The following is a 12,827-nucleotide window of genomic DNA, read 5'->3' as shown; positions in this document are numbered from 1 at the left end:
TCAAACCGATCAAACATGAAATTTCATGATATTTTGTGCAACCAAACATACCCTAAAGAAAATCCAAAATTTATGAAACTTCGCCCGCCCATGCAAAAAGAAAGATCTTTCTTTCCAAATTCCAGTATAACCCAGGAGCCCCATTTCGTAATTTTTGCAAATTCTAGAAAATTCAAAATTCACAATTTGCTCAGCTCCTGAAATTTCCATGTAACCAAACTGCCAAACACAGCCATAATCAGAACAAAAAGATATCAAAATTACAAAAAACTAAACAATCATTTTTTCCAACTTAATCCATCTACACAAAGCAAAAAACCCAAAACTTTCAAGATTACAGAATTACACCCATGCACTTGAAAATCACAGAAACATGAGCACAAGAACAGTAGAAAAATCAAAGGAACTCCTCAATTTGCAATCCGTGAGATCCGAATCATGAAGGAATCTTCAAAACTCAAAGGCCCATGAAACTCCATGAATCACAAACATCTTCGTTGAGAAGATATCTGGTTCTGTAACCTCCACGCTGTTGATCGAAAGAATCTCAGCAAAATCAACGGTGTTGGTTATTTGGAGATCCCGACGGGGAATCAGCGTCGGAAGAAATTCTTTCTTGGGCATCTGAGCCAATCTGCTGTAAGACATTTTCTGAGGCAAGATATGAAGTCTAATGGCCTTTTCAAGCAACGGTGATGGCGAAGGGACATAGGAAAACCCGTAATCCCGTGGAGCGAAGATCGTAACTGAACTCAAATTCCCAAAATCTTGAAGAATCCCATCAAGAACCAATTGCAATCCAATTGAAAATGAGGTGAATCCATTCAAGCCAAGCAGCCGGATGATCTGACGCCATGGGACTGCATTTCTTTCGCCATTAGGATTCACAATCAGGCTAGCATTCTCGTTGCAAGTCGGTGACGGTATCAGATCATTGCTAATCAGGAAATCAGTGGGCTCGGGGGAGTAGAACGGAGCAAGAATGCCGTGGATCGTGTAATGGCTATCGGTGTAGATATCCGGATGAGATATTGGGACCCGATTGATCTCCACCATTCTTTCTTCTTGGTTGATTTTCGTGATCATGAGATTCTTTTGGTGGAGAAGGGTTGGGATGCAGCTGTTGAGGGGGCGCAGTAGGAGATCTTGGAAGGTGAGTTTTTTAGGGGAGGAATGGTAATGGAGAAAATCTGTCGCGAATTGAGGTGGGAGGGAGATGTTAGAGATTGCGGGGTCGACGATGGCGAAGAGGGTCCCTTGGGAGGGTGGGAGGAAGTGCTCAGAGGGGAGCTGGAGGAGGGTGGCTGAGATATTGTAGCCCAATTTCTGTAGGGCCTCCATGGCATTCGTGGATAGATTTTGGGCCTGCGATGATGAGTGGTCGTCTGCCGGGGAAACGGGGATTTGGGTCTTGTGGGATTGAGAGGCTGAGCAGATTGCAAAGACTGCGAGAGTGATCGAGAGGACGGTGTAGGTGATGGCATGGACGCAAGAAGAGCAGGAAGGGAAAGGCATTTTGGGAAGAGAGAGAGAGAGAGAGAGAGAGAGAGAGAGAGAGAGAGAGAGAGAGAGAGAGAGAGATGGGCAAGTGGTGTTCTTGGAGGGAAAGGAGCGAGAAAACCGTTTTCTTGGAGGGAAAGGAGCAAGAAAACCGTTGTGATTTAAAACTCACCTTTCAACGTTGTTTTTTTTTTTTTTTTTAGGGGTCCAGATTGGACACAATCCAATCCGTCCATCATGTGCACCCCCTTGTGTTCTCTTTGGATTCTAAAACTCCGATGGGCCACACCATGTAAAATCATGCATAAAACCTCTATTATCGCATGGTGTGGCCCACCCGAGTTTTGGATTGGATTGATTTTTTATTTTTCCCCTCAACCTGACGGAGGCTATCTTCTGAATTGGTTGGATGGAATGTAAAATACTTTGTAGGCCCCAGACAGTCTACAAGGTTTTAACGGTGGGTTTCACCGTCCCAACATTTCGTTGTGGTGTGACCCACATTTGTTTTTTATCAGGATTATTTTCAGGTTACAGGTTGTAATTGAAGGGTAGGAGTTTATGTATGGATTGGATTTTGGTATTACATCAAGGTGGGTCCCACACAGCGCGTTGTAGAATAAGCTTATTCTACACGTTGCGGAGGAACCTGCCTCCGGATTGTTTCGAGAAATGACCACAATGCCCTCATTTTAAATACGGATGGTGGTTCCTCATTTAAGGTAGAGGCTAGGGCATTTGGTCATTTAAGATTGAATGGGCTAAATGACCACAAGGCCCCTCCATCTAGCAATTGGACAGGTGGGGCCCACCACCTTTGCATCTGCTGGGCCTCAGCATTTATGGGCCACGCTTTACCACATCGTATGATCCTGTCCATCTATTAAGCTCCCTGCAAACGGGAACGGAATGGCTACTCCCCTGCCACCAGCCAATGGCTGATGGTCGGTGCTCTTTGGGCCCCACCATGATGTATGTGTTTCATCCATGCCGTCCATCTATTTTTCTAGATTATTTTATAATATGAGACCAAAAATGAGGTATATCCCAATCTCAAGTGGACCACATTACAGGAAACAGTGTTGATTGAACATTGACCATTAAAAAAATTTCGGGGGCCATAAAAGTTTTGGATCAAGTGGATCTTTGTTTTTTTCCCTTCATCTGGGTCTGTATGACCTAATCAACAGATTGGATGACAAATAAACAGTAAAGTGGGCCTTAGGAGGAATTTAATGGTGGATATCCAATCACTATTGTTTTCCTGTGGTGTGGTTCACCTGAGATTTATATTCCTCTCATTTTTGAGATCAAGCCTAAAATGATATGTAGAAATGAATGAATTGAATGGATGAAACACATACATCATGGTGGGGCCCACAGAGCATCAACCACTAGCCACCAGGCTGGTGGCAGGGGAGTAGCCAATCCGTTTCCCCGGGGGAAATTTACCACTGTAGATGCCACCTTTTATCCTGTAGTCAAACTTAGCTTACCAACTTAGATCTTCACGTATGGAGAGGATGAAAATACCCTTCCTTTTACTGCTGTTGCTTTCACTCACGTTACTTTCACCCCCTTTCCATTAAGAAAGACAAAAACTCCATTTTCTCCGGCACGAAAATCCCACCACTGGATCGCACCATTCTCCCATTGGATTGCATCCTCTCCATACATCAGCATGTCCTCATCTTTTGAAAATGGAAAGCATGCACTAAGGTATATTTTCATATATTGCCTGTTGGATAAAGCTTGCATCTGGGCCTTAGGTTCATCTATATGTATACATCATCCGATGAACATGATGGATTACAAATAAAACATCATTATGGGGCGTAGCAAGTGAAATTGGATTTTAGGCTCAAACCCTTAATATAGATAGAAAAATGGATGAATGTCGTGGATAGTCCACATACATTTAAGTTGAATCTTGGGCCCAATTTAGTTAACTCAGAACGATAAAAGCATACGGATTAAAATGATTTCAAAATTTAAGAGTTCTTGGTCTATTTGACCGACTTCTCGACAATATGCTTGAGTTGTCGCCGACATTCCCGGTTCATGATTGGTTGAATTCCCTTAGTAATGACCTTAGAATTTGATGTTTGGCTAGTTCAATCGCATTTCAAGTTCAATGAAATTCATATTAGGCTAGTTCAATTGTATTTCAATTATGTATTAGGCTAGTTCAATTGCATTTCAAGTTCATTGAAATTCATGTTACCCTCGCTGAATTTCATGTTTGCCCCGCTCAATTTCATATTTACCCCGCTCAATTTCTAGGTTGCCTCACTGAATTTCATGTTTACCCTACTGAATTTCATATTTGCCTCGTTCAATTTCTAGTTTGCCCCGCTTAATTTCATATTTGCCCCGCTCAATTTCATGTTTGTCCTGCTTAATTTCTAGTCTGCCCCGCTGAATTTCATGTTTGCCCCACTGAATTTCCTAGTTGCCCCCGCTGAATTTCATGTTTCCTGACCTGAATTTCCTGTTTGCCCCGCTGAATTTTCCTGTTTACCCCGCTCAATTTCCAATTTCCCCTGTTGAATTTCATGTTTACCCTGCTCAATTTCAAGACAGAGAGTGGGTGAGTTCAAAGGGTTGTGTGATTCATGACAAGGATGGTCTTTTTACCCCGCTTAATTTCAATGGTCTCCTTGACCAATAACTATGTCAACCTGTGGAACGACTGGGAATTAAATGATCGACATGAAATGAGTTTGGCGAAGTGTTGCTCCTTTTGGACTCATGTACTTGAAAATTGGAACCTCAAAACTAAAGAGATTCTCAAAGAGAAAATAACCAAGTTGCCCTCCTAGACTGCCTCTGGCGATGGAATTTGGTTAGTAGAGAAGGATAAACTCTTTATACTGGATGACTTACAACCGAGGAAAATGTTTATGCAAGCTAGCGAAGATGGTATTCTATTTATTTGGTTCCCGCAGTCCAGATTACAGACCATTGATTCAAGTGAATTGTACAAGATTAGCTTCTGAAATTAAAGAATAGTTTCTGATCTTGCCGCTATTTAGTAAAATTAAGCTATCGCTCGGGACATTTTGATATTGCTTAGGATTCTCCTCAGCTACATCTACAAAAAGCTTGGATTAAGTCCCTTGTATGTTGCATATGAGAGCAAGCAAAGTATCTCTCATTGTGTTCAACCCAAATCAAGTAATAATCTAGCTAGAAGCGATAATTTATTTAGTGCTTTCCCTTCAAGAGCATTACCACCCCACACCAAGCTACGAACAAATCCCCAATAGAATCTAGCACCACCCAAGTGCACTGGAACACATAAAAAATCAACTCCAAACTATTCTAACTAAGATTTAGTGAACAAGCAGGTGGTCAACTGACTCCACATCCAGAAGAGACCCAATGTAAACATCAGGAATGATCATTTGTAGTTTCTGTAAGTTGTCCACTGTACACACCCAATTCTTTCCTGCCAACCAAGTAAATGCAAACCCTATGGGGACACTCAAATCATATCCTCAACTTCATTAATAAAATATAAATTAACTTTTTTTATCGAAAATTAAAACCACAAATGAATCGTGTTTACTCATTAAAATCCTACCATTGATTGACATTGTCCTAGCCTAGCAAATGGTTGTGGGGCTTGTCCTAGCCTAGCATATAAAATGACTATGCCAATCAATGGTTAAAAAAAGTTCAAGAAAGCACTTAGAAGATAAAGAAAATCATCAAAAATACAAATAGGAGTGCAAAATGGTGAGAATGCAAACCTTTGCAGAGGATTTATTTGCCAAAGAAATCTTATAAACCACATCAAATTAGGGCCCCCTATTGTGGATGGAGCATGGCCCAAAAAGCAACATCCCACTGACCCGGTCGACCCCGAGTCACTGTCCCACTGACCTAGTCGACCCCGATTCAATGTCCTGTCCCACTGTCAGGGTTGGTTGGTAGATTGGCCTGTGGTACCTATGGCTATGATTATAATCTATAGCCATAGAGGCCCGCCAAATCGTCGTAGGCCAGGTTACCTTACTTATGGCTACAGTTAGAATCCGTAGTGATAAGTCTACTTTAAAAAGTAGAGGTATTTTTAGGGGTGCACATTTAACCGTTAGAACCGTGTAATCGGACCGGAACCGTTGGATCGGTCCGGTTTGGTTCGATTCCAGGGTGCTAACGGTCCGGTTCCGGTTCCCAAATTTTCTGAACCATTGATTACGGATCGGTTCCGGTTTAGGTTCCTGTAGAACTGAACCGAATCATTGATCTGAACCGTATATCCGAACCGTAGAACCGATCCGTGACAGGAACCGTAGATCTGAACCGTCGATCCAATAATAGCCATATAAATGTGGACAAGAAAACTCTAAAATGTTGCATTGATGGTGCAAGGGAATGACTGTTTGTCATGATGTGTCTCCTCTAGTAAGATATTTTGGGAATTTTGTCAAAGAAAATATCTAGATTCATTATACTTTGGATAGCTATCAGTGGCCCACCATTACATAAGCATATCAGTCGATGCATCAGCCAGTATTTTAGCACAGGTTTAATACAATATAGAACTGTAGTCTTCAAGGTTGATTACATAGTGGTTGACAAAATTCCATATACTTGCATTGTAAAATAATATGGCCCTTCCACATCATAAGATCAGCAAGATAAAGAGCTCATATCTTCCCAGAAAATGTCAAACCACATTTATATGGCTATTATCCAGAACCGTGGATCCAATCCGGGACTGAACCGTTCTTCATGGTCCGGTTCCGGTTCAGCTCTAGGGTGCTAACGGTCCGGTTCCTGTTCCAATCGTTGTAGAACCGTTAAGAACGGTTCGGTTCCGGTTTCACCTCAAAACCGGACCGAACCGACCTGTGTGCACCCCTAGGTATTTTTGTCCTCAAATTCACTATCCGTACATGAAGGTCTAAGTGGTACGTTAAATTTGTTTTGCCTCCAAAAAAACTGCTGGATAAAAGGTGGCATCTACAGTGATAAATTTCTCTTTCCCCTGCAACCAGGCCAATGAAAGAAGTGTCTTGGTGTAAATGTTCTAAGTTACTGCGCAAGGATGCTGAGTGGACCCACCGATATGTTTTTGAGAAATCCACCCCGTTCATCTGTTTTTTAGCTCATTTTAGGACATGAGACCAAGAATGAAGTGTATCCAACACTCAAGTGGACCATACAAGAGGAAACAGTGGAAATTCAGTGAGCACCGTTGAAGAATTCTTATCAACTTTTAGTTTTGTATCAGGCTATATTTTTTGTGTTTTCACTTCATCTCATTGGGAATTATCTTATAAACGGTTTGGATAACATATAAACAACAAGGTAGAGCCTAGAAAGGTTTCAACCGTATGAATTTCTTTCCCCAATTTTCCCTCTCTATCAAAGACCCTGTGCTGCAATGATACACGCCTGTAAGGGGAATAGGGGATTCCTTGGATGAGGGAAATGCATTGACCCTTCAACCGTTGAATGTGTTGCTGGGACACCATCGTGCTGTTGTTGTTGTACAAACGCCTAGTGGGCCCCACATGGTGCCAAGATGAATGGTTGGGTTGACTCGACTAGATTTCCCAAGACTTGAGAAAGCTCGACCTGGTCATGACTCGAGATCAGGTCTGAGTCTTTCATGGACTTGGGTTCGACCCAGTTGCTCTACCTTTTATTGAAGCCCGTGTCTTCGTTCAGGCATAATAAATTGATTAGCATTCAACCCTTCGAACAAGCCTATGTGACCAGGCCTGTCAACCCAGACCTGAGCCCGGCCAGGGGTAGAAATGGATCGAAGAAACAAGCCTGAGCATGGCCCGTAATAATTATAGCCATCACAATTTCAAGCCCATCCACCAACTTTTGTATAAGATCTGAACCGTTCATTAAGCATGCCCACTGCAGTGGTATATGATAAAAAATTCCTTGAAACCCTAAATGGGCCGGGTTGGACTAGATCAATAGGTTCTTAGATATTTCTTGAGTATATCAGATTTCTTGGGTGTATACTACATAGTAAATATTAATCATGAGGTGTACATGAGTTGAACTGAGTCGAACTTGGCACAACTCAACTCGGCTCAGCCGCTAGCTGACCCCAGCTTGAATTGGGCTCAGCTTGGCTCGGTCCTCGAGCCTGATTGGCCAGCTCGGCTCGATTTAGTTAGCAACTCGCACCAGTTTGAGGTGAGTTCAAGCCAGGATCGAGCTGAGTTCACCCTTGTAGCATTTTCATAAACACATGGACTGTACCTCAAATTCTCACTGTATGTAAAACAGCAACAATAGTTTTACAGGTATTTCATCAAACACCTAGGCAACATCAAAATTAAGAAAAAAAAATGTATTTATTTCATATACATACCTTCCTTGTCACCAGCCGACACTTCGTTGAGTCATTTCAACAAACACTTGATGAACATTACTGAACAACATTAAAATCAAAGTAACCGAGTCACTAAACTGGTTTGATCCGAGTTCAATTAGAGTTGGGTTTGATTTGGGCCGTTCTGAGCTTCGGCAAACTTGAACTTGGTTAAAAAAAATTTCAAGCTCAGAAAATCAGTTCGACTCGGCTCGAACTCAGTTTCGAACAAAGTCAAATCAAGCTTTTTTGAGTCGAGCAACTTAACCGAGCTAACTCGGTTTGTGTACAGCCCTATTAATTAGTAACATGGGGACGTGGATTGCATCCTACCACCGCCTGTCTCCAGCTTGGAATGGGCAGCGACTTTTAGATGTATGGGTCACCGCCCATCCATTTTGTTGTATCATTTTAGGGTATAAACCTAAAAATGAGGCGGATACAGGGCTCAAGTGGACTACACAATGGTGATTAAACTCTTACTATTGAAAACTTCTTGGGGACTACAATAGTTTTGGATGGAGCTGATATTTGTGTTTTCCATTCATCCAGGTCTATATAACTATATGAATAGGTTGGATGGAAAATAAACATCACGGTGGACCCTAAAAAAGTTTCAACGGTGAGAATCATTATAACCGCTGCTTCATGTGGTGTGGTCCACTTGAGCCTTATATCTGACTCATTTCTGAGCCTATACCCTAAAATGATAGGAAAAAAATGGATGGACAGTGTGGATAATACCCATACAACCGTGTCCGTAGCATGGGAGCAGATTAGATGAGACCCGTACTCCCCCAAGACAGTACCTATTTATTGTGGGGCCCACCTTGATATATGTATTCTATATCCATGCGGTCCATCCATTTTTATAGATCATTTTAAGACATCATCCCAAAAGTGAAGTAGATCCAAGTATCAGGTGGATCATACCATAGGAAACAATGGTGATTGACCATTACTGGGCCATGAAAGTTTTGGATGAAGATTATATTTCTTTTTTCCCTTCATTAAGGTGCTTATGCGACCTTATAAACAGATTGGATGGAAAATAAACCCTGCGAAAACATTATGATGGGCCCTAAGAATTTTTTAATGGTAGGACGTTCAATCACCACTGTTACCTATGTTATGGTCCACTTGAAAGTTGGATCTTCTTATTTTTGGACATAATGTCCTACAATGATCTGGAAAAACGGATGGACGGCATGGATACACAATACATGCATCAAGATGGGCCCCACCGTCTTGGGCCAGTCTGGGGTCTCACCTAATCCGCTTTCTAGTAACATATACCACATAATCAATGTACTTAATGTACATAATAATGATAAGAACTTTGATACTCTGGTAGTGTTATGGATGATACACAGGCATATCTAAACCGTCCAAAATATGGACCCCAGTTTAGATGGTGAAATAATTGGGACGTATGGATGGTTGATGAACAACTTTATGTAACTTTTAACTTATAGGGCTAGCCCTGGTCCGGACTAGCGTACCCCTATCCAACCAGGCCTTTAAGGCAAGGGCTAAGGCCTGCTCGGTTAGGGCCGGGCCGGGCCGGGCTTAGGGCTCAAGGATCAGGCCAGACCAATCTTGGCCCGGGGCCATCAAATGAAGGATCTGAATGGACTAGATTGTATAGACACCACACATCAGACACCCTATGCATACCAACCGTATCCATCCACTCTCAAATTGTTCCCTCAGGTGTTGCCCATCTGCGTTTTAGATCAAGCTGATTTTTGGAAATCTACGATAAATCATGGCCACGCATCAGATGGACGGGTTGGATTTCATGAATACATCACGTGTTCCCCACTTCTATACGGAGACACCGTATCTTACAATGGTACAGGTACCACCGGACCCCGGCCCCAATTTAAACGGCTGAAAATGACAGGCAAGAGTGGATATGAAATTACGAAAATACCCTTCAACGGTCATTATCACAGCTGGAGCACTGAAGGAAGCATTGAAACTAACCTGAAAGGTTGAATAACAGGAAAAGCTCTGGCATCAACTAACCAATATTAGGTTTTAACTCCCTGTGCGTTTGCTACACTTGGGATACGTTTATCTCAACCCAGACCGTCCAAATTATGGTGGCCCATTGTGGAACATTGCTGGAAGATCAGACTGATCTGACAATTCCAACCGTCTGATTTCGACTCTAGGATTGAGATCGCTGATTATTTTGATTCTAACCGTCCATTTGATGATCAATTCGGACGATTGTAATCATGAAGCACATTGTGTCCTGACCATACACTCCTCACAATCTGATTCCACGCGTAGAATTCTGGCCACTGACTATTTTCTTCCTAGCCGTCCATTTGATGGTGCTCTGTTGGTCGGCAGGGACTGTCCAATCACGATGATTTGGACGGTTAAATGGTCAATAGGACGACACTGTACATATGAGTGTCATTCTAAAATGATGGTCCCACTCATCACAGTGGATTGACAACTAGCTTTGGCTGCACTTGGCTGTCTTGAAATCATGTTTCCTGCAAAACCCAATTTCCCCATCACCCTCATTCCAGCTGTATAGTAGCCCACTCAATTTACTACTATTAATGAAAAAGTGCCATGTGAATTATTTTAAGTACTATTTTCTTCCTAGCCGTCCATTTGATGGTGCTCAATTGGCCACAGCCATAGCCCGTACCCAATAGATATTTTGAAAAACTAAATTATTTTAAAATAATTTAAAATACAACATTTTATTCATGTCATGTCTTTGGTGCATTTAACCATGTCATTTTAGGTTATGGGCCACAAAATGAGGCGGATTCAAAACTTAAGTAGACCATGAATTGGGGGTTAAAATCTTGCCATTGATAACTTATTTGACTGTTGCAATAGTTTTGAATTAAGCTAATATTTTTATTTTCCTTTTCATCAAGGTCTTTATGAACTTACAAACAGGTTCGATGACAAATAAACATCACAATAGACCTTAGAAAGGTTTCAACAGCAGATATCATTAGCACCTGCTTCTTACTGCATGACCCACTTATCTCTATGAACTTACAAACAGGTTCGATGACAAATAAACATCACAATAGGCCTTAGAAAGGTTCCAACGCAGATATCATTAGCACCTGCTTCTTACTGCGTGACCCACTTAAACCTTATCTCCATTTTAGGCTTCTGACTTAAAATGACATGGGAAAATACATGGACGGTCAGGGGAAGTAGTCAATCCATGCCCATCATTGCTTTTCATTGCGACTCCCTTCACATACGCATGTTGCCTTTTCATGGAGGCAGTTAAAGGGCTCCTATAACAGTTGTTACAGGCTCAAAGTCTTGACTAGCAGTTCAAAGGCACTGCAGCTTTTTTCCTTTTTTAAGTTTTCAGTTGAGTGCGCCTTTGCTGTCTGACATATGAACGTGGATTGCTTCCTACTCCTGCCTGCCGCCGGGGCAGGACTCCTACGAGCCACGGTGATTTAAGTGTTTTATCCACGCAGTTCAACGTTTTTCTTGTATCATTTCAAGATATGAACAAAAAACATAGGCATGTCTACGGCTTAAGTGGACGGCAAAGTGGGGATTGAAAGTCCACCATTCAAAACTTCTTAAGAATTTGTAAAGTTTCGGATCAAGTTGATATTTGTATTATCACTTCATTCACATTTACATGACCTTTTTATTTGGTTGGATGGTAAAAAAATCATAACGTAGACCTGCGTCATTTTTAGGATCATACCTTAAAATAATTTAAGAAAAGTTCCCATCACCTTATGATTTGGTTGGATGGTAAAAAATCATTTAGGATCATGCCTTAAAATGATTTAAGAAAAGTGGTGAACTGCTTGGATAAAACACTTATATCACGGTCGGCTCCACCGAGCCCTGCCGGCTGCACTACAGTCCGAGCGGAGGTAGGACACAATCCGCGTCCCTAACATATATGGGCTGGCCAATCAAAACTTACGACGTCATTTCACCGACACAAGAGGTAGAGTTTATCACAACTCGTGAGTAATAAAGTCCTTTATGATTTTTGATGTGACCTGATTAAAAAGCATTATATATATATATATATATATATATATATATATATATATATATATATATATATATATAATATGCTCACACACAACTAAGTTGGACCGACCAGCCAGTTTGAATGATTAATGCTTAGTAAGAGAGATGGTTGTTCCTCGGTGGCTTTTAACAGGCTCTTATTAAAAAAAAGATCAAAAGTCATAGGACCTACCAAGGTGTTAACGTGAAATTTTCTCTGGCCATCATGTGTATCACCTCACGTTAGACGTTGGGTCCAAAAATTAGCCCCATCCATTTATTCAAGTGGACCACATAATTGAAAATAGTATAAAAAAATATCACCATTCAAAATGACTCCTTTGACAGGGCCTATTTGAATCACATCTAAGCATGATATTTTGGTATCATACATGGCTTTTGGTGTGGCCTCTAACGGCTGGAGTGGATTTCACATAACAATAAATGTGGGCTCTATAAAAATTAAGGGTGGACGTCTTTGCATCAATTGTTCTATTTGTGTGGCCTACTTGAATCAAATATTGGCTTGATGATTACAAATCTGATGTCGGAGGGGATCTTATATATACATCACACGGTGGGCCTTATAAAAAATTAATGTTAGCCTCCATCTCCTGCCGTTGGCTCCGAGAGAAGGGCCCTCCCCTCTCATCATATTTAGCTAAAAAAATAAAATTAAAAATTTTTTTTTAAAAAAAAAAAACAATGAAAATAGGTGTGGCATGGTCCTCACGCAATACGGTGCATCATTTGCAGGAGTCACCTTAGTATATGTATTGTATATCCATGCCATGGGTCCATATCTAAGGTCATGTTACAGCAAGATTCCAAAAGGAGTAGATAAAATTCTCAGGGCTACCACATGATGAGAAATATTTGATATTGAACATTTATCATTAAAAACTTCCTAAGGCTTTCTTTAGTGTTTATTTTC

At 41.3% G+C, this 12,827-nt stretch overlaps 1 protein-coding gene across 1 annotated transcript; it reads right to left on the bottom strand.

The window, feature by feature from the left end:
* Positions 1 to 450: 450 nt before the first annotated feature.
* LOC131220249 (fasciclin-like arabinogalactan protein 21) lies at positions 451 to 1,645 on the bottom strand. The gene has a single exon (XM_058215203.1). It carries the CDS (start codon positions 1,513 to 1,515, stop codon positions 451 to 453), a length of 1,065 nt encoding a protein of 354 aa, XP_058071186.1. The 5' UTR covers positions 1,516 to 1,645.
* Between the last annotated feature and the right edge of the window lie 11,182 nt (positions 1,646 to 12,827).

Source organism: Magnolia sinica, chromosome 12, assembly GCF_029962835.1.
Source record: "Magnolia sinica isolate HGM2019 chromosome 12, MsV1, whole genome shotgun sequence".
In the NCBI taxonomy this organism is placed as follows: domain Eukaryota; kingdom Viridiplantae; phylum Streptophyta; class Magnoliopsida; order Magnoliales; family Magnoliaceae; genus Magnolia; species Magnolia sinica.
Note: the sequence above shows the minus strand (reverse complement) of the source record. Positions and strands in the feature narration are given on the sequence as shown.

Excerpts from the sequence above, each read along its gene's own strand:
- LOC131220249 (XM_058215203.1), bottom strand. The coding sequence starts at position 1,515 with ATGCCTTTCCCTTCCTGCTCTTCTTGCGTCCATGCCATCACCTACACC.